Raw genomic sequence first — 22,650 nt, forward strand, 5'->3', positions numbered from 1 at the left:
GGTTGCGTCAGCCGCGGTTGCAGCTACGATATAGCCGCCGCTGCACTAACAGCCATCTTCTGCAATGACGCGCTGCACTGTTGCTGGTCGGAAGTCTCCAAGCGCTTCACCAAACATCGGCAAAATGTCATAGGTGAAATGTCATGAAATGTGAGATCGCATCGGTGACTGCATGCTGGTGCACTTTTGAACTCTGCATTTTCTGTTTAACCTAATGTGCGAGACCTGTGTCTGCTTTGTCTGTTGCATCTGTATGCTAACGATAGCTGACATTGCCCTTGAAGCGTCCTGTACACATCTGAGTTGACATGCCTATCTTTCATACTTAATTCCATCCGTTCTATAGGTACTGCAGTATCATTCATTTGCTGCAGGTAAGTTATCAGCGTTGAGTCGGGCATGAATGCAAAAAAAATGAATGTAGCCATCGCCAAGGCTGCAACTTGCCTTACGGTCCCCGTGCGAATTAATAGACACTAAACGTTATATTGAATAGACTGGGTAAATAATTCTAAGCCACAGACGTCTGTGTATTGAGTATATTTCTGTATCGATGTTATGCACAATGTGCGTGTAGAGCGAATACGGTTTATGTATACTCGTAAGTAGCGGGTACCTATACAGCAACACCGAAGTCTATAGAGGTCCAGATCCCGAACCTTGCATTTTTCTTACATCCGCTTTTGCCCTATTTTCGGTGAGAGAGAATACAACGTCAATTAAAACGATTTCATTTGTATATTTGTCATGTCAACAGCATCTTTGTTGTGCAACAGCTAGACCAACAATATCACAAATAAATAAAGATATTCTCGTCCACGGGACGGGGCTGTCCCGACGTTCTCTGCGCTCAATGGCTTATGAGCGCTAGAGAAGTACAATAAAGGACAAAATACCACAGAAAAACAGTGGAATGTAGTCGACGCACCAATAAGACATTCCACAGAGACACAGTCGTCTTTAAGGCTGCCAGCTGGCCGGTGGGCCAGTACCGACACGGCGAACACCTGCGCCGCGCTTTGGTCATCCGGGTCGGCCCGTGTGCTGCGGCCGCCGCCGCTGCAGTTGCCGGCAGCGGTCTGCCGCCGTGCTGAGATCAGTAAAGGCGCGAGCTCATCTTGTCCCGCGCTGGCTGCCTGCTACCCCGCCTCGCCGCCGCGCCGACCGGAGATTTTCCACCAGTCGGCTGCATCACTTGCTGAAGCAGTTGGTTGTCTCCTGGTAGCAGTCGCTCACGTTGTGAAGTGAGCAGCCCTGACAGCGGCCGCACAAGCAGAAGTTGCCGGTGCCACAGCGGAACGGGCTGTTGCGGTTGTTGCTGCACTTTGCGCCGGTACCCTGTGGGTGGAGGAAGGCGAACGTCAGTCGCTGAGTTTCAGGGCTCAAGGCTCGGTTGGTCGAGCTGCTAACGAGGGTCACTGGTGGAAATACTCCAGCTCCAGCGTCACCCCAGTCAATATTTAACGGCCGCGGAATACCACGGCCCTAGAGTATCCCTGCCACGGCGGACTCCGCTCAGAATTTCGGGGCTGGACGGACGCCGACCCTGACAGCCACGGTGTGAACCCAGCGTATCAACAGTGGAAAGCCAGGCGCGCCGTGCAGCACGCGATGTGTGCAACTGTCCAGCCGCCGGCCCGGTTTTGTAACACGGCCCAGACTGAGGAACATTCTAGATCGGCGCCAGATCTAGGATAGGCAGACGCAAAACTTTTCTGATTATTCCCTTGTAGCATGATGAGTCTACGATGGTAAATTACATTATGGTAAAAGAAACTAAGCACGTCTTTTCACCCCAAAGAGTTGGTGGAGCACGTTGCCGTCGCTTACCTTTGCGCAGATGTATTTCCCGCAGTACTCGATAACGCCGTACGAACAGTCTTTGGGGTTGACGTTTCTAATGCCGTAACAGGCGGAGGCTGCCGATGACGCCCTGAAGCAGAGACAGTACACCATGCTGACGACTGGCGGAGAGCTCGGCGGCCACGTATGACAGAGGGTGGCCAGCACAAGGCGTGAAACCTCCAGCACTCTTCAGATGCGAGGGAAGGACTGCGCCGATTACGGATAAATTACAATTACGCTGCTTCAAGGAGTCCGTGATACAATAAAATTCCAGCGCAGTCCATGAAATTGCCAATGAGAAAACTAAACATGATCGATGGCTTTGAGATGTGCTTACCTGCAGAGGAAAACCAGGGCCAGCAAGCAGGCAAACAGGTACTTAGTGGAGATCTGCATTTTGGATTCACGGACCGATCGTTCTCACGAGCCGACGCACGCAGCACAGGACAACTGATACAGTGGCCAGTGGCCGGTCCGTTTTAACCTGCGCGGCCGCGGCCCGCCCCCGCCCCCGCCCGCGCCCCCACCGCCGGCCGGCTCCCATTGGTGACCGCTCGGAGCGGCACGGGGCAAAGTTCGCGCGGTGACGGCGCGCGCCGGCCGCTGCAGATGACCACTCAGATTACACGGCCACAGAATTTGTGGGCCCGACCGACAGCCCCGCGCCGCCGCAAACATGTTTTGCTCGCGCCGGCCAGGGGTGAGTCCAAGGTGGCTTTGGCAAAAGCGTCATTCATGGCAAACTGTTGAGTTGAAGCGACGGAAAAAACCAGCGGGACTTTTCGCTCTTCCTAGAGAACATGCGGTGCTCCAATGCCCTGCAATAGTACTGCGCTTTGTTGATGATGACAGACCATGGAACTGACAATACCTATGTTTATACCTCTGAGTTATATGCATTAACCCGCGCCCTGCTGGGGGGGGGGAGGGGGTGTTTGAACACCCCCTTTGTGGTTTTTCGCGAATGTCTCAAAAACGGCGGCGCTCATACATCAATTCTACACATGTTGTGAAAATTTCAGACCAAGGTCATTCAAGGTCAGGTCACCAGGTCACTTGAAGTGACCTCACCTCATAAAAAGTTTCAATGTCTGTCATAGCTACACTGAGTGACCGATCGCTTTGACACTTTCAGCGATTGATATGGGTAACAGTATCTATAAAATGTTTATCTCAGAATTTTCATATCGGTGACCTAAGGTCAGGTCAATTTTGCGACCTCCCCATATTATCCCGCGCCCTGCTGGGGGTCCTGGATTTCCACGCCCTGCTGGGGGGGGGTGTTTGAACACCCCCCCCCCTTGTAACTCGGCTCCTGGGCCACGTAGCGATACGCGGAAGGCGGCGTTCGAAAGAGCGTAAAAAATAATGACGAAATCACTTCGGTCAATTTTTTGGTCAGGTCAAAGGTCAGGTCACCAGAGGTCATTGAAGGCAAAATTTCGCCGATTTCCAGGTCGAATGTCGAAAATTTCCAAGAAGCCAACGCATAACTCGAGAACCAATAGAGCTACAGCGCCGCGGAAAAGCGCATTCGATAGCCCTATTAACGCCCTTTCTGAGTAATTCTCTCAGATTTGACCTAACGTCAACGGTTTTGCCTGCAGGGGGCAAAAACTGCAAAAATAGCTGATTTTTTCGGAAACAGTTTTTCTGCAATAACTTTTGACCCAAGCATTTTACGAGCTTACTTTTACCGGCATCGTGTTCCTCTCGTCAAGACGCATCGAATGAACCATAACTTGACCTTGAAAGGTCAACTTGAAAATTTGACCTCAGGTCAAGGTCATGACCTGACCGGAAAGGGTCATGTTGCATATCAGTCGATCCGTATCGTCGAGCTGAACACATCTAAGGCGTTTTCATCGCTCTAGCATGCCTCTATCAAAAGTTATTTGCGAAAAACTGTTAGATACCATTCGTGACCTAAGATGACCTCAGGGCATAAACAAGGGTCACGGACACCATTTTCAAGTTCAGTGTGTCTAAACCACTTGTAATTCGGTGTTTGGGAGTGTTTATAATGTCTTTCATCCAAAAGAGGCGCATTTCAATTTTCTCACATTGACTTATAATGGGGAGGTCGCAAAATTGACCTGACCTTAGGTCATCGATATCAAAATTCTGAGATATACATTTTGTACATGCTATCGCTCTTAGCAATCGCTGAAAGTTTCAAAGCGATCGGTCACTCGGTGTAGCTATGACAGACATTGAAAGTTTTTATGAGGTGAGGTCACTTCAAGTGACCTGGTGACCTGACCTTGAATGACCTTGGTCTGAAATTTTCACAACATGTGTAGAATTGATGTATGATAAGGTGTACCAAAAACGGCGGCGCTCCGCGCCGCCGTTTTTGAGATATTCGCGAAAAACCACAAGGGGGGGTGTTCAAACACCCCCCCAGCAGGGCGCGGGTTATAGGTAAGTCAATGGGAAAAAAATTGAAATGCGCCTCTTTTGGACGAAAGACATTATAAACACTCCCAAACACTGAATTACAAGTGGTTTAAACACACTGAACATGAAAATGGTGTCCGTGGCCCCTATTTATGCCCCTGAGGTCATCTCAGGTCACGAATGTGTCTAACAGTTTTTCGCAAATAACTTTTGATAGAGGCACGCTAGAGCGATGAAAACGCCTTAGATGTGTTCAGCTCGACGATACGGATCGACTGATATGCAACATGACCTATTCCGGTCAGGTCATGACCTTGACCTGAGGTCAATTTTTCAAGTTGACCTTTCAAGGTCAAGTTATAGTTCATTCGATGCGTCTTGACGAGAGGAACACGATGCCGGTAAAAGTAAGCTTGTACAAGGCTTCGGTCAAAAATTATTGCAGAAAAACTGTTTAAAAAAATCGGCTATTTTTGCAGTTTTTGCCCCCTGCAGGCAAAACCGTTGACGTTAGGTCAAATCTGAGAAAATTACTTAGAAAGGGCGTTAATAGGGCTATCGAATGCACTTTTCCGCGGCGCTTTAGCTCTATTGGTTCTCGAGTTATGCGTTGGCTTCCTGGAAATTGTCGACATTCGACCTGAAAATCGGCGAAATTTTGCCTTCAATGACCTCTCAACCTGACCAAAAAGTGACCGAAGTGATTTCGTCATTATTTTTGGCGCTCTTTCGAACGCCGCCTTCCGCGTATCGCTACGTGGCCCAAGAGCCGAGTTAGAAGGGGGGTGTTCAAACACCCCCCCCCCCAGCAGGGCGTGGAAATCCAGGACCCCCAGACGGGCGCGGGTTAAAAAACGAAGTTCTACATGCTTGCGCCAGTCCTGAATACTTGACTCGTCACTGCGGACTTAAAACTAATATTTTCCATAAAATATTGGCACCTATTTTCAAATCTATTTGATCGTTTACAGAGGCCATCTCAGCTTAACATAAGCCCACGCCCTGATGGGGGGCCATTTTGGCCCCCCCCCCTATGGTTTTTCTTAAATAGCGAGAAAACGGCGGCGCGCAGCGCCGCCAAATTTTGGTTACCTTACCGGGCATCAATTTGACACCTTCACACAAAATTTCAAGTCACAGGTCACCTCAGGTCAGGAGTTATTGAGGTCAAACTGAGGTCATGTTCGAGTAAAAATGAGCAAAAAACATGACATCTTGAAACGCTCACCAATTCTACAGTTAACAAGCAATTTTAAAGTTCTTTATGAGGCTGTGTAGCGAAAAGTCGGCGCTACAAAACTGCTATCTCGGATTTTCGAAATTTTGAGAGTTTAACCCCCCAAAGTAAAAAAAAAGATCTTTTTAGAAAACCTAAAAAAATTTCCAAAAAAGAATTTCGAAAAAACCGGAATATATGTGATAGTCCCTGCTGGCGGTATATGCTGCTTTGCGCGCAACATCTGCCGCACTGGATGTCAATTATTGCTTCCAAATCATAGAGGACGTCAGTGGCGGATCCAGGGGGGGGGGGGCAAAATGGGCATTTGCCCCTCCAAAACGGCATAATTTTAACATTACGCCTATGGACGATGCATGGAAAGAATCGATAAATTGTTATGGTTTGCCCCCTCACCCCCCAAAAAAAAAAACTCTGAGCTGGATCCGCCTCTGGAGGACGTCGTAGGAACTGCGGAGGTCCCAAAGAGTAAACAAAAGTAAAAGTCTAATATCTTGAAAGCCAGCGAACATTTTTCGGTGAAACTTGGTAGATATTCATGTTGGATCTTTCTGAACCACTGGACACCACTTTTCTGCCAATTCATTAACTTTTTTGAAGGTGGGAGGGTCCTTTTAAAACTCAGTTTGAATCGCATAGGACTAATATATAGCCTGATTGATTAATTATGCAATTAATTGGTATGTCGGTTCAATAATCAGTCAAGATGTCCAATTCTATGTCAGTCAGAAAGCTTTAGTTAGGTATGCAACATAAAGGTAGGTATGCAGTATGCACACAACATAAATACCAGTATAGCGCCTTTTGGGGCGACTAACGGAGCGAGCGAGGGGGTGAGTCTTGCACGTGCGAAATTTCGAGGGGGTACCTCCAACTGACTTGTGCACGGCACCCTACTGACCGGTTTCTAGCGATGTGCCAAATTTGAGCACAATCGGCCCAGCCGTTCTCGAGATCTGGGAGCGGCACCCTGCACGTGCGCACGTGCAAAATGGGTCCCAACTGACTTGTGCACGGCACCCTACTAACTGGTCCCTAACCGTGTACCAAATTTGAGCGCCATCGGTCCAGCCGTTCTCGAGATCTGGAAACGACCCCTGCACGTGCGCACGTGCAGCAGCACCCCAACTCTGGCACATGGATATGCAGTGCCTAGTGGGTGCCTACCTACATGCCAACTTTCAGCGCAATCGGCCAAGTAGTTACCGAGATATTGCAACAATTACAAAACTGACACCTCTTCGTTTTGCACGTGGCACGTGCATAAGGGGTCACCCACATGCATCGGGAATAGTCCAATACTTGGTAGAAGGAATGAAGCTACCCTACAAAAATTACCGCGTGTAAATCGGTCAAGTGGTTGCTGAGATATAAGCCTCGCAAAAGCGTCCGCACGGCCGGCCGGCCGCTCATACTCAGAAATTTCCGTTAATCTAAGGAAAGACTCCGCTCGCTTCGCTCGCTCCGTAATCAGTTAATTTCAAAAGTTCCATCTAAACACCGTTTTACCTCGAGATAGACTGTCTTACCCTCTTCCTAGGCCCTACTGGGGGATGTCAGGACAAACGTCAGGTCACCAGCGCTTATCAAAGGTCAAGTTTTCCCGATTTCGACATCTAGACGAAACGGCATAAAACTCTTTGGCCGTAATGGACATAATAGCGCAGTGAAGAACGGCAATTGTTGCGTCTCTTTCACTTAACCCGCGCCGGGCCGGGGGTGTTTGAACACACCCCCCCTGCGGTTTTTCGCAGATATCTCAAAAACGGCGGCGCGGAGCGCCGCCGTTTTTGGCACACCTGTTTGTGCATCTTTTCCGCACATGTTGTGAAAATTTCAGACCTGGGTCACCTTAGGTCAGGTCACCAGGTCACGCCAAGTGACCTAACCTCAGAAAAAATAAGAATGCTCGTCATAGCTACACCGATTGATCGATTGCCTTGAAACATAAGAGCAACATTATCTATAAAGTGTATATCTCAGAATTTTGATATCGGTGACCTAAGGTCAGGTCAATTTTGCGACCTTTCCATTATAAGTCAATGGGAGAAAATTGAAAATCGTCTGTTTTGCACGAACGCTATTCTAGACACTCTCAAACATCGAGATGTAGGTAAAATGGACACACTGAACCGGAAAATGGCAACTGTGACCCCTCGTTATGTCCCCGAGGTCATCTCAGGTCACGAACAGAATCTAACAGTTTTTCGCTAATAACTTCTGCTAGAGACGTGCTAGAGCGCTGAAAACGCCTTAGATGTGTTCGGCTCGACGTTGCGGATCGACTGATATGCAACATGACCTTTTCCGGGCAGGTCATGACCTTGACCTAAGGTCAAATTTTCAAGTTGACCTTTCAAGGTCAAATTATAGTTCATTCGACGCGTCTCGACGAGAGGAACACGATGGTGGCAACAGTAATGTCATGACTCTTTTGAGTCAAAAGTTATTGTCGAAAAAACGTTTTTCGTAAAAACGGCTATTTTTGGAGTTTTTGCCCTCTGAAGGCTAAACCGTTGACCTGAGGTCAAATCTGAGAACATAACTCAGAAAGGTCTGTAAAAGGGCTATCGAATGCGCTTTTCCGCGGCGCTGTAGCTCTATCGGTTCCCGAGATAGCCGTTGGCAGTTTCTGAAATGTTGAAATAGTGGACATTTGACCTTTGGTGACATCTGGTGACCTGACCTTTGACCTGACCAAAAAAATGACCGAAGTGTTTTCGTCCTTATTTTGGACGTTCTTTCGATTGCCGCTTACCGCGTGTCGCTACGTGGCCCAGGAGCCGAGTTAGAAGGGGGGGGGGTGTTCAGACACCCCCCGGCCCGGCGCGGAATCTCAGAGCACCGGCCCGGCGCGGGTTAAGATGCGCTCAGATTAGACCTAAAAGGGTTCGAACTCCAGAGGGGAAAATCTAGCAAAATATAGAGTAGTTTTGCGAGAACCGTTTTCCTCCAATGAAGTTTGACACAATCACCCTGAATGTCAGTGCACTACCATTGCGCTTCTCTCAAGACACGTCAAACTAACCTAAAGGGGTGAGGGGGCGGCTGTTGGGCGTCCAGGCGGCCCCAATAGGACGCAGGTTTATCGTGATTTCATGGCGCTGGTAGCAATAGGAATGCTGGATGATGGCGATCATGGGGATGAGCTCAATATCTCTCTGAGAAATGGTCGTTTATTTTTCGTGATCGTGATTCTGCTGTTGCATCAGGCGGAGGGTGATGGAGCCACTGGGGTGGCAACTCCCCGACAAACACTTCTCGGGAGGCGAGCAGGGGCGAGAACAGGATGGGCGCCATCCAGCCTGCACGATCATCAGAACATCGGGGTCTCGGCCGCGGCCGCGGCCGAACCGGTGGGGCAGGGGACAGAGCGGTGCGGCGTTAAGATGAGAGAAGGTTTAAAGGTAAACGGTGTTTTAATTTATACTGTCGGGAGACGACAGAAAAAACTTCAACTATGGCATTATTCGCTGGTCAACTTCTTAAAATTTGTAGAAAAAGACATAGGATAATTCAGTTTTTCCTGACCAAGAGCAGGTACGGGGACCCGCAGTTGCTACTGTACAGCGACCCTGAGTAAATTGTCCCAGCACCCTCACAGGGAACAACGATAAGCTGCCACAGGGCACGCACAGAAAACCTCAGCAGCTGTTGTACAGGGACCGGCAGTCGATATCAATGCTTTCGGTTGTTACTGGACAGGACAGACGGCTAGAGTTGGGGTTCGTGTACAGAAGCAACTGCGGGTCCCAGTACCTAAATCTCTTGGGCAGGTAAAATAAGTGATCCATATGCATTTTTTTTTTTCTACAAATCGACAGATCGAATTCTGTTTCCATGACTTGTCTTTTGTCCATTTATAGCATTTGTCTCCCATTCCAAATTTCTGGAAAACAGAGTAAAAGGAATGAGTTGGTATAGGTACGTCCATGAGAAGTAAGACACATTTCCATCTGACACAGGCATTTTATATCCGATGGCTAGTGTCTCCCAACCAAACAACCAAAACTGATATCAAAAACATTTAAAACACAGACAAATTATAGAGAAATTTCAATAACAGGCTATGTGAAAAAGAGCCCTCCCGACCCTCGCCAGCTCGTCTCACGTGCAGTGTGCGTGCGGGTTGTATGTTTGGCTCGCTGGGAGATACGGGAATAGTCGTCAGCGGCTATCCATCTCGAAGGGGCGCCTGTGGCGGCCGGCGGCGTCACCGCCAGACCCGCGCCGCCACAGCGGTTGTCGGCTGGCTGGTAACAGGTCACCCGGCCCGACAACGGCCCTGGCCGCGCCGCCGCCAACCAAGCCGGTGGTCATTAGTAGAGGATAGAACGGGTCAACGTGGGACAGCGTAGGGTACCGTGGGACAGAACGGGTCATCGTGGGACAGAACGGGTCACCATGGGACAGGGTAAGGTACCGTGGGACAGAACGGGTCACCGTGGGATAGGGTAAGGTACCGTGGGACAGACCGGTCACTGAGGGACAGGGTGGTGCACGGTGGGTCAGGGTATGTCACCGTGGGACAGAACGGGTCTCCCGCAAAAAAAAAATATTCTGGTCTTTAATGCAAAGTCCTGTTTTTCTTGACGGTAAACCGACAACCTCCATGTGCGTCCTTGGACGAAAAATTCGGATGAGTGGGCGACAATAGCATGAATTATTGTCGCACGTAATCAGTTAAAGTCTAGCAGTAAATGTATGCATTCAACACAACATTTGATGAAGAATAAATGCATTGGCATTTCGATTTCGGATTCGCTGAAGGCCAGTCCTGCCCCACTGACATTAACTAAATATTGATGCCTATAATAGTTGCTGAACCACTAAGAGATACCAGGGCTCCTTCGCGGTAGCGATAAGATCATCTCTATCTTGTAAAACGGGCCTCGCTGGACATTCCTATCGATGGTTTACCCTCGGCGACGGCCGCGCGATCACCCACGCAGCGGGCCAGCCCCGCAACCCTGCGCGGAAAACATTGGCAACAGCTGGGTACGAGCGGTGCCGCGAGGTGAACATGTGAGAGCATTTCTTCAAATAAATATTCTGATCGGTGACGTCAATGGATGGCACGCGAACAATGTACTGCGTCCAAAATCGAACCCGTCAGGAGCTGTAGCGGTGTGATTGAGCCCAGCCATGTATGTTGGGAGATGACCTGACCAGCGCAGGTCCGAAGATATGAACACATCAAGTGGTGTGTGTGTGTTGGGGGGGGGGGGGGGCGTAATCACCCCTATATCAACTCTGCCCCGGGACCACCTTGCATTGCAACAATCGACAATCGGCGCTGGAAAGATCGTCAATATCTTAAACCATTACGAGACAGCTCCAGTGCCATTTCATTGACGGGATCAATAGTAGCTTACCCCTGCCGTTCAACAGGAGCTCGCCGCTCGAGGGGTGTTTGAACACCTAATAGGCTTCTAGGACATATAGCGACAAATATACGCGGTAAATGGCGTTCGGAAGAGCGCCGATAATCATGAAAAGACTAAACTTCTGGTAATTTCGAGAGTCAGGTCTAAGGACAGGTCAACCGGTAGGCGTCCCATCAAAAAGTAGGTGTCCGCCTGCACTACTGACAGCTTCCTAATATGCTGCAAATGCACCAAAACTAATCCTCAAATATTCAAATGGACGCTTAATTTAAAATCAGCTAGAAGACCTACCCTCAAAAGTCATAAAATTCGAAACAGTCACCCGAGGTCACCAAAGGTCAATGCTTTGACCTAAGCTTCAAGTGACCTTGATAGTCACTATAATGCTTGGGACAAACAGCATTTCAAATAGGTACTGGCACGATTATAATCACAAAAAGTCTAGAAACGCACGGATAATGTGCGCTGACATGCCGAATCGCAATCCCACAAAGATTTTTCGCAAATAACTCGCGTAAAAAGCGACCGATCGCGACGAAACTTTCAGTATTCTCGCGATGATCAATTTGAAACCTACCCTGAAAATGTCATGACCCTGGCCCAAATGACCTTTGACCTGTGACCTACTTTTCGGGACCATGTTTGGCCGGAACCGCGATTCGGCGTATGTCGGCTCGCATTAGCCGAGCGTTTGCAGTCTTTTCGTGGTTTCAAGTGTTCAAATATGCGTAATATGATATTGGTCCCCTGCATTAGGGTGAGGTCAAGGTCACCTGAAGGTCAGGTCAGGTCAGGTCAGGTCATTGACCTTTGATGACCTCGGTTCACTTTTTCGAGTTTTTCAACATGTTTCTAGGCTAGTTTTTGGAGCAACCATTTGAACATTTACGAAGTAGTTTTGGTGCCTTCGTAACATGCTACGAAGCTGTCAGAAGCGGTTGACATCTACTACGAATAGGTACCGTACCCGGCAGGACCTCTACTGGTTGACCTGACCTGACGTGACCCGACCTGGCCTAAATGCATGAAGACATCATCTGTGATCAAAACTAACATAATATGCGTATCAGCACCCCGAAAAACCCATGGCAACCACACTTTACGACGTTCTAACAGGTCCCAATTTTCCCGACTTTTGGGTCATTGACCTGACCTCAGAGTTCACCATGTGACCTATGACGTTAAAACCGGGTACTGTTTGCTTCGTCTCGTGACGACCTACACGATGGGTTTTTCCGCGAGGCTCTAGCTCAATTAGGGGTCAAACGCGAGGGGGGTCGACGGGTCGTATCACCCTTTGTCGTATCACCCTTTGTGCTTGTCGAAGGACGCAAGATGGCCTATGCCGGGGAGGGTTAAAATCAGGTACCGATCGCTGCGACTCGTAACGGCACACACGCTCGCTTTTTCGCGAGGCTCTAGTTCAATTAGAAGGGAGGGGGTGGGTCTACCCCCTCGGCCGGCATATGCAGAAAACCAATAGGTCCGGCGAGGGTGAAAGGTCATTGGGGTCAGTCATAAATATTTAGAGCATGTTTAAAATTCATTAAAGGTAGTGTGCCACCTTTGAAAGATTTCCCGTTTTATTTTTCCTAGGATAAGAAGCTTCTGTTTTTACCTAATATCGCAAAAAAAAATCAAAAATGGGCCTGGAATAGTGCCTTTTTCGCCTAAAAGTTTATCGGTTTTTAGATATGTATAACAACTGTAGTGGGCTCACCTGCAAACAGGCGTCGGGCAACAATCGCGAATGCGGCGCACTTGTGACAATAAGCAAAGGTCATTATAGTGTTACGACCATACGACGTACGGGAATGAGTTATCAGCTGTCTAATTGTAGACAACACAATGTCGAGCCTTAAACTGTAAGCCTGTATTGGTATTGTTTCTTAAATTTGGCTGTCGAACATTAATTTGTGGTTTGAAATATGATTTTATGTAAAATAATTGATATGAAACAGCCGTCTCTTAAGTTATGACCCCATTACACCACACGCAAGTGGCAGAAATGACAATGATCAGCTGACGCATTTTTCTTGGCCGAAGTCAGAGCGCGCGGCCCGACGCACCACGCGTATTTGGAAATTCCGACCTCGACGAGCATCAGAAGCCACCTAACAGGCGTGTTCGAAACCGCAGGAGATGATGATGAACGGGTTTATCGAAACTTGATTGGATGAGCCTATCGGTAATAGCGATTTTAGTGTGTGCATTTATTGTTCATAGTGGTGTGAAATGTGGTTGGGGTACGACCGACAACCCGTCGGGGCGAATTTCGCACTGGGGTACTCAAAATTTGAAGAATTTAAGACGTTTCCATAAGTTTTGAAGGTATGGATAAGTTCTAAAAATCCGGTTCTCCTTATCCGGGTCATTAACTCCATATGGTCCAGGAAAGCTGGCACACTACCTTTAACTGGAGGTCACTAAAGTTTCGTCGTAATAGGCCGTTTTTTGCGAGCTATTTGCGAAAACGTGAGGGGGGTTTACCGACCCACACACCCCGACCCCGATATATGCGATGGTTTACCCTCGCCCGTATAGGGGGGGGGGGGGGGTCGAACGGACCCCCCCCATGGTTTTTCGCAAATAACTCGCGTAAAAAGCGGCCGATCGCGACGAAACTTTCAGTACCCTCGCGTTCATCAATTTTACACCTACCCTGAAAACTTCATGACCCTGACCCTAATGACCTTTGACCTGTGACCTACTTTTCGAGACCATGTTTGGCCGGAATCGCGATTCGGCGTATGTCGGCTCGCATTAGCCGCGCGTTTTCAGTCTTTTCGTGGTTTCAAGCGTTCAAACATGTGATAAGATGTTGCCCCCATGCATTAGGGTGGGTGTCAAGGTCACCTGAAGGTCAGGTTAGGTCATTGACCTTTGATGACCTCGGTTCACTTTTTCGAGTTTTACATGTTTCTAGACCAATTTTTGGAGCTGAATTCGAATTTAGCAACCATATGAACATTTACGAAGTAGTTTTGGTGCCTTCGTAACATGTTACGAAGCTGTTAGAGGCGGTTGCCACCTACTACGAATACCCTTACTGGTTGACCTGACCTGACCTGACCCGACCTGGCCTAAATGCATGAAGACATCATCTTGATCAAAACTAACATGATATTCGTGATCAGCACCCCGAAAACCCCATAGCAGCCACACTTTACGACGTTCTAACAGGTCCCGATTTTCCCGACCTTTGGGTCATTGACCTGACCTGCAAGGTCAACCAATGACCTAGGACCTTAAAATTGGGTACCATCGGCTTCCTCTCGTCACGGGCAACACGCTCGTTTTTTTCCGCGAAGCTCTAGCTCGAGCAGGGGCGAAACGGCAAGGGGGGGGTCCAACGGACACGTTACACGTTCGCGGCTGGAAAAACACCAATACGGGCGAGGGTTAAACCAGCCGTCGATTCAATACAGCGCTATAACTACTACAAACCACCGCCAGCGCAAAAGTAATTATATGACGGCACGGCAGACGAAGGATACGGTACCTACCTCGGTGATAGGTAATTGTCCGTGGTCTCGGATACCGGGGTTGTTTTTCAGCATTTCGCGATGTGCGCGACCTCTATGAACGTAGTGCCTCGCATCGAGACATCAGCGTCGGCAAGTATCCTCACAGCCAGCAGGAGTGGTTTTGCTTAGCCAGCCAGCAAGAAAATCCTGGATTTAGGCGCATATTTGCTTACAGGAGCTCAAAAACTTCTCACGCGGATGTTTATGACGTTTACGAACTGCTAGCGCTGTCACCAAGCGGATGCAACCAGCGAGAAGGCAATGTCGGTCAAGATCAGAGGTGCAAGTTTTAGCCTTGGACGACACCGCAAACTTGAGAAACCAGGCAGCGGGATGAATAAAAAGATTTCGGCTTAGTAAGCTTTCGTGGCGCGTGGAGGGCTACGCTTGCACTACAATATCAACGGAACAATCAGCACACAACTAAGCAGCAGGTTACCCTATCAGTCAATGCTGTTTGAGCAACGTTAACCCGGCAGGCGGTGGGCCTACCAGCCACCTTCCGCGCGGTGGGGGGGGGGGCACTTTTTTGCCCCTCCCCCGTATCTCCGAAACTACTGGACGGATCCGGAAAATTCAAACGACGTTCGATAGCCCTGTCAAATTTGTCGAGGGAAACCAAATTTCATTGACCTCGGGGTCACCGATGACGTCACAGGTCAGGTCAAAGATAAAATGTTTCACCGTTCACGGGGCTTCTAGGGAAAGCGCCATAACACCGAGTAAAACGCATTTTGTCGAAAATCAGCGATAAGGCGTCAGTTGTCTAGTACATATGTTGCTATTAGAGGTCACTGGTCATACCAGGTCAGGTCACAGGTCAGGTCACCAAAGGTCACCAAGGGTCACCACATGAGCCCAACTTTACTAAGGTTATGCGATGCATGTTTTATGACCAGTTTTTCATTTCCAACTCAATGGTGTTGGTTATAAGACCATCAGGTACGGTTTGGGTCACTTTCTGGTGGAGGTCAGGTCAAGGTCAGGTCAAAAAAGGTCAAATTTCAAAGTTGATATTTATGCATAAAATGGGTATCGATTCGATGCAGCTCGTCACGGGGAGTCTAATGGTGGTCTTTGTTTTGCGCTACGAGGTCTAGAATTGCTAAAAATTGAGTTTGAAAATTTGACGTCATCAATTTTGAACAGTTTTTTCGCTATAACTTGGCCAAAAAAAGAGGTATCGATCTCAAATTTGGTATGTAGATAGAAGGCGGTAGGGGCTATCACATATATTCCGGTTTTTTTCGAAATTCAAAAAACTTTTTGGATTTTTTGGCTATTATATTCAAAAAATATATTTTTTTATTTTTGGGGGTCAAAATCCAAAAAATTCGAAAAACCGAAATAGCAGTTTTGTAGACCTTTTAATTTTACACCTTTTATGTCTGAAACATTTTTCTGTATTTCTAAAGCTGTAGGCCTGACAGCTCTTCCCGCGAAACCTTTTTTTGGGTTGAAAATGGCAAAAATGACGTCACTCTGACGTCATTAGCGGCCAACCTATCATAGCCTTTGGAAAAATTTTTGGTCACCATGTGCGCTAGCTGCTCCCGGGAGGGTACTGAAAGTTTGGTGACGATCGGCGCAGCGGTTCTCGAGATATATCGAAAAAACTAAAGGGGGGGCAAAAAATTGCCCCCCCCCCACCGCCTGGAAGGTTAAAGGTAGACTGCCACCTTTTTTCCACAAAACGGCTTTCACTATAGCTGAGCCACCTATGTCCCAGACTGAAGTCGGTTTTCCGAAATTCGAACCCGTTTGTGAGAAATCGGAGACCAAAGTTCAGTTTGATGCCATTTTTTTAGTCCAAGAAAACCGACATCTCTACTGTTTATCGATAACTTTGAAACATGAATTTTCTTATCTTTTGGTAAATATATGCCAAAACTTTGATTGTTTCGAGATCAGAGAAGAATTTTGGAGTGTCAAAATAAAAGTTAAACTTATATATTCAGTAGTTCATTTTTCCAAAAAAGTGTGGGAAATGGGGTTTAACATGGGCCAGACCCATTCCAAATGAGCCATGATTTTTTTAATGTTTTACGTACTTAAATGCAAAATAAATTAAACATGGCCAATTTCTCATGAAATCATATATTAGTAAATTATAAAATACCTTACTTTTTCAAATAAAATGTAAAGGCCTGGCTACACTATGCGTTTTCTGCGTGCGTTTTTGCAGGTTTGCGTGTTTTGCGTAATATCGTTCTAGGAAAAAAGTTATAAACAATATAATTTTTACTTTGGTTATATACAAAAGCTAATATAACTCTTATGTAACTAAAATTTAAGGTGAAAAACGTCACAAACACGTAATATCGTTCTTTTTTCTAGAACGATATCACGCAAAACACGCAAACACGCAAAAAACGCACGAAGAAAACGCATAGTGTAGCCAGGCCTTAATAATCTTATGACCTTGAAGTCTAGTGATGTGTAAACATTGTCGCTAGACATTAACCGATTGATAATTGTATGAAAATCGACAATTTTTTCGCGATTCACGTGATGATACTTTGTCAGGTGAATTCTAAAATTTTGTTTTGTCCAGGGAATAAATCATAGGCCGATCTGAGAAAACTTTTTGAAGGTGGCAGTCTTCCTTTAACTTCCTGGGTGATTGAATACGGTTTACGAAGTGATGTACGATGTTTACTTCCTGGTCCATACCAAAATGAAGGCCGGAATGAATGCAAGCTAACCTTAGGGATTGCTGGGGCCTGTTCAAAATAGATACATGGCGTTTCTTATTTACGAAAACCAAGATTCACCGTTCAAATAATTCCAATATTTTACCCTGTGGTAGTTTCAGAACAAGAATCTAGCACAAAAAACGTGGAGTAGCTAATGTTTGAAATTCTTCACATGAAGATATGTCCCCTGCTCATCCACATTATGTCCATCGCGACATTTCATTGGTCCACAATGTTCCCCAAGACACCACAATGATCCACATTCCACTGTATTCACAATCATAATGTCACACCACCGCTCACGGCACACGGTACAGCACGGCCCGGTCGGCTCCGCGGGGCCGCCGCTCCCCCTCTCTCCCGAACTAGCCTGAGTCGACGGTCCCCCTCTCTCCCCGAACTAGCCTGAGTCGACGGTCCCGCTGGCTCCCCGAACTAGCCTGAGTCGACGGTCACTCCCAGCGTCGAGTCGTGTCCACATAGTCGCCGTCGGGCGCGTCGTAGCCGTCGATCGGTGGCGTCAGCGTGGGTCCGCTGTGTGCCCACGGCACCAGCCCAGGGTCCTCCTGGGGACGGATAGCGGGGAGGTTACCAGACGGGTACACGTGAACGAAACAAACGCTTAGAAACACACATACGAAGGATACGGACATAGGAACACATGCAAGGTCGGAAACAGGCACACAAAGACAGAGATGCACCAACACAGACACACGGGCTTAGAACGCGGGCGCATGTGTACAATAAATCGAACACCGACAGGTTGATGAGCTGGTAGCGGCAGCGGCAACATGGACACGGACATACCGAACAAAGATACACGGACACAGACACACAGCCAGGGGGCATAGACACAGACAACATTGGCACATGAACAATGGACATAGGCTACACACTATACAGACACATACACAAAGATACAGGGTCCGGAGCGGGCCGTTCGAGGCTGCAATCACGGCGGGACAGGAGGTCCAAGCGCACTGACCTCGATGGCAGCGCAGTAGAGCTGGAACGACTCTGCTCGGAGTTCCCTGAGCGCCTTGGCTCGGGATTCCTGGATCCGCCGTAACACCTGCAGAGACACAAGGCCAATAGGTTAGGGCACACCAACGTTAAACATACCTATACCTAGCTTGTAGATTTACTGCTAAGTATCTAACTATTATATTCTTTAGGGAAAGAAGAGGATGGTACCAAACGTCTTCTATGTGTTTATTGTTTTATTGATGTCAAAATAAGCTACATAAGCAGTCATTTTTTATGCAGCTCCGAAAATAAGCAACTTATGCTCTTGTTATACATGATATTAAATTATCTTCAGGTGGCTTAAACATATTGAAATATCACATCCCACCGACCAGCTTCCATTGCAGCACTGGATTGACAATGACGCTAAACGTCCCCACTCAGCGTCACAAAAAGTTCAACTGCACCGGTACCAACGCTCGCCGCTCGCTCCCTCCAGCCGTCCTTACCGCCACATCTGCCACGTGCTGTTCGCGCCGGTGGCGGGTCCACTCCTTCATCAGATCGAACCTCTCATTGGCCTCCTCAGTGGTGAGCGGCCGGGCCGGCCGGCGACGCTCGCTGGAGGGGACAGAGGGCAGCGTCAGACACGGAGAGTATGGGGAGGGTGGCGGGAAGGTAACGATGCTGCTTACTGAATAAATGTGATGGTTTAGTACTGAGTTTAGTACTGAGCGCGGGCGGCCGCGCCGAGTATAAGCAGCTGAACCGCCAGTGCCGCTCGGCTGTGCGTAGAGAGAGTCGAGAGCGGTACGAGAGGGAGATCGCGCGTGGTGATCGCGGTGGGCTGTGGCGAGTGTTACGACCTGTAATTGGCTCGAAAAAGCAGCAGTGCGAGATACCGAGCATAACCGCTGACGCACTGAATGACTATTACGTGTCAGTGGGGCCTACCACTGCTGCTAGTGTGCCACCTCCGACCGCAAACGTGCCTACCCGGCTCCCGCGAGTGTCAACATGCTCTTTTTGTGTGGAAACGGTGGACGCAGACACGCTATATACCGTGCTTCTATCTATGAAACCGTCCAATTCAACTGGAGACGATGGCATTAGTGTGAGCATGTTGCAGAAGTTTTTCCACGGCGTAAGACATGCGTTACTAGATGTTGTCAACTTCAGTTTGATCTCTGGTGTGGTCCCACGAGCGTGGAAACATGCGCTGGTGACACCTATCCCTAAAGGAAAGGTTACAACCAAGCCGTCCGATACACGCCCCATTTCTATTCTTCCGGCTATTATGAAGCTCGTAGAACGCACTGTTCAGACCCAATTAACAACGTACTTAGAAGAAAATCATCTTCTTGCTGATGCCCAACACGGTTACAGGAAGCAGCGGTCTACAGAAACCGCGCTTCACGTAATAACTGATAGGGTTCTTCACGCAATGGAAAACGGCAACATATCAATTTTGGTCTTATTGGATTTGTCCAAATGTTTTGATGTAGTGCCACATCAAAATTTACTTCGAAAACTTGCACTGTATGGCATTGACACGAAATGGTTCAGCAGTTATTTGTCTGATCACACTCAGCAGGTTAGGCTGTGTGCCGGTAAAGGACGGAACGTACTGTCGCGCTCACGAGAAAATAACATTGGTGTTTTTCAAGGCGGAGCGCTATCATGCGTCATGTACATGTTGTATGCCAACGACCTCAGCCTCAGTGTCTCAGATGATGTAACAATTGTCCAGTATGCAGACGATACACAGCTGTTGGTCAGCGGAAAGAAACGTGACGTGCAGCGAATGGTGGCCTGTATGGAGAACGCCTTACACCGTATGTATCAGTGGTTTTGTGCTAACGGCATGATGCTTAACACAGCTAAGACACAAATGGTCGTATTAGGTACACCAGCGATGCTGCGCGACCTGCCCTTAGTCTCCCTTCACTTTTGTGGCACTGTTGTTGCTGAGTCGCGAGCCGCCAAGAACCTGGGTGTTTACGTTGACCGCCATCTCAACTATGAAACGCACATCGACAATGTAACTAGAAAGTGCACGGGCATTCTTATTGCTCTGACTCATGCACGTCACGTGATCCCAAGAGTGACACTGAAATCCATTGTCGAGGCACTTGTCCTTTCTGTGTTACGGTATTGTTTGTCAGTGTATGGTTCGTGTGGCATGACGCAGCTTCGACGTGTACAAAAACTTGTCAACTTCTGCGTTCGAGTAGTGACGGGCAAGAGGCGATATGACCATGTATCTCAGTCCCTGGAACAACTGCAGTGGCTCACTGCTGAACAGCTTGTGATATATCACACTGTGTGTGCGGTCGAGCGGGTTATAGTTTCAGGGCAGCCTGAAAGCATCATGGCGACTATTGGTCTGCGGACTGATCAGCGCCACAGCCATAACACGAGGCAGGCCAGCCTGTACACACTCCCGACTATCCGAACTGAGGCAGGGAGGAGACGGCTGTGCTACCGAGGAGTAGGGCTACTGAACAGTGTCGGTGTGGAGCCCGGAACGTGCGGGTTCCGTTCTGCAGTCAGACGCGCTGTTAAGTCGCAGTAGGGTATACCTGACTTCATCATGTGCGTGATTGTAGCTGCCAGCTGGTATGTCTGTTTCGCCGTGTCCACAATGTTTTAATTCGCTTACGTGAACTTGTGAAAAGCCATTGTTTTATAATGGATCTTGTTCGAATACATCTATCTATCTATCTATCAGTTATGCACCATAATATTGCAACTGTACCCTGATGGTTTTGAATGCTGGTATCCCTTTCCAATGAGCTCACTGATCGGTCCCAGTCATGCTTCATCGACGGTCCCCTCCAGATAATTTCACAGCCTTCGTGAGCTCGAAGGCTGTGACTGCCTCAGTCAGCAGACTGCCTCATCCCTCCCCCGGACCTTAACCCCCCATCCCTCCCCCCACCGATCGTCCCGGGTCTCACCTCAGTTCGGCGCGCACCTCGCGCGGAAGCTCCATCTCGGCCAGAGGTTTCAGCTGGCGGGAGCTCTTCTCCAGCCGGCGGATGGCCTTCTCCAGCTTACGTCGGCGCCGCTCCTCCCGCGCGCGCACCACCGCCGGGTCGATACGCTTCTTCTTCTTCAGAGGCTCCGCACTGAGGTCGGACACACGGTCAGACGGTGTGTACGCACAGTGTAACGTAACCCATCCATCGCACCCACAAACTATTAAAACAAGTGGCTAAGCTTGAAGGACAAAAAGTTTGGGAGATATTGAACACGTTTCTCTCCATTTATGCATCCCTTGATGCTTCCACACAAATGTTTCAAAGTGATGGTACACCAGCATTGCATTCTCATAGTAAAATAGAGAAACCCAAGCTTTCTTAGCTAGTAATTTACCTAACAACCATATTGTCTGGACCATGCCCACCTACCAGAGTGGGTGTGATACAGCGATGGCAGCTGCAGAAGAGGTGCTGATGTCCTTCCTCGTGGAGATGGTTAGAGCACACAGGCTCCGCGAAAGGCTGCACCATCCACACATGAGGGAGTGAGCATCAGAAAACACACATCACACATAGCGTACACAGACCACAAACATGTTAAGCTGCTGTGCCTTGATAACCCATGAACAATGTATGTGAATGAATAAATTAAAAAAATGAATTCAAGTAAATGAATTGGAAGGATGAGCGAAGCAAAATGGAACAAAGCCCATTCAAACAAGATATCCACATATCCACATTACCACACACATTCAAACAAGATATCCACAATACCACAAATATAATCATATAATACGTAAGCAAAAAGACCAGCCTATGCACAAACCTCATATCCAGGACATTAGCTGCCAGCCTCTGCACTGTTGACAGCCCCAGAGAGAGTGCCATGGTAGGATCTGAAACAGTCAAGCAAAACTGTAAATCATATAAACTAGAGACTTAGAGAGACCACAGCTGGCACATTAGTGGTGTTTGCTGCAGGTTGGTGCAGACTTCCAGCTGAGCCTGGTTAGTGAAAGATGGTGCAGATTTCTAGCCTGGTTGGTGCAGGCTGGCGTGGATTTCCAGCCTGGTTGGTGTAGGCTGGAGTAGATTCCAGCCTGGTTGGTGCAGGCTGGTGGGGATTTCCAGCCAGTTTATTTTCCCCACCGACACCCACACAGACACTACAGAGCACTCTTTCTCTGTCAGATACTCAGATCCATCATTGTATGGAACTCACTGCCCAAGACCTACCTATAGACCTTGACCTATGCCATTAATCCCACCCCCCACCCGCACATTTGCGCAAACCTCTTAAACTTTTAGGTCGCCCCCGAGTGGCAACACAATCAGCGAGCAAGGCATATAACCTATAACCAAATCAACATCCACGATCCAGACCAAATCCAGACCAATTTACACAAGGCATAACCCACATATGACAATTTTCCCTTCTGACTGTTCACGCGCAGGATTTTTATTTTTTCCTTAAGCTAGTTGCTAGGCAACGAGAGAGTATGACATTTTTTTTTAACGCTTGCGAGCCTGCTTGGGAGTGATGGAAGCCAGCGCGAAATATTATTTTTGAACAGTAGTTTCACTTCATTTTTGAAGCAAGAGCGTCAT

General features: G+C 48.1%; 2 protein-coding genes across 2 annotated transcripts; both read right to left on the reverse strand.

Annotated features, from left to right (window-relative positions):
* Positions 1-527: 527 nt before the first annotated feature.
* LOC122366755 (neuroparsin-A-like) lies at positions 528-2,370 on the reverse strand. Its single transcript, XM_043339311.1, has 3 exons — positions 2,183-2,370; positions 1,831-1,933; positions 528-1,338 (listed from the first exon to the last, which is right to left on the reverse strand). Exons 1-3 carry the CDS (start codon positions 2,239-2,241, stop codon positions 1,192-1,194), a joined length of 309 nt encoding a protein of 102 aa, XP_043195246.1. The 5' UTR covers positions 2,242-2,370; the 3' UTR covers positions 528-1,191.
* Positions 2,371-17,345: 14,975 nt separating this feature from the next.
* LOC122366756 (39S ribosomal protein L40, mitochondrial-like) lies at positions 17,346-22,343 on the reverse strand. Its single transcript, XM_043339312.1, has 7 exons — positions 22,324-22,343; positions 21,869-21,938; positions 21,472-21,564; positions 21,019-21,189; positions 18,568-18,679; positions 18,078-18,164; positions 17,346-17,658 (listed from the first exon to the last, which is right to left on the reverse strand). Exons 2-7 carry the CDS (start codon positions 21,928-21,930, stop codon positions 17,545-17,547), a joined length of 639 nt encoding a protein of 212 aa, XP_043195247.1. The 5' UTR covers positions 21,931-21,938; positions 22,324-22,343; the 3' UTR covers positions 17,346-17,544.
* Positions 22,344-22,650: the final 307 nt, after the last annotated feature.

The sequence above is a fragment of the Amphibalanus amphitrite genome, unplaced genomic scaffold (assembly GCF_019059575.1).
Source record: "Amphibalanus amphitrite isolate SeventyFive unplaced genomic scaffold, NRLGWU_Aamphi_draft 000828F_arrow, whole genome shotgun sequence".
Taxonomy (NCBI): Eukaryota; Metazoa; Arthropoda; class Thecostraca; order Balanomorpha; family Balanidae; genus Amphibalanus; species Amphibalanus amphitrite.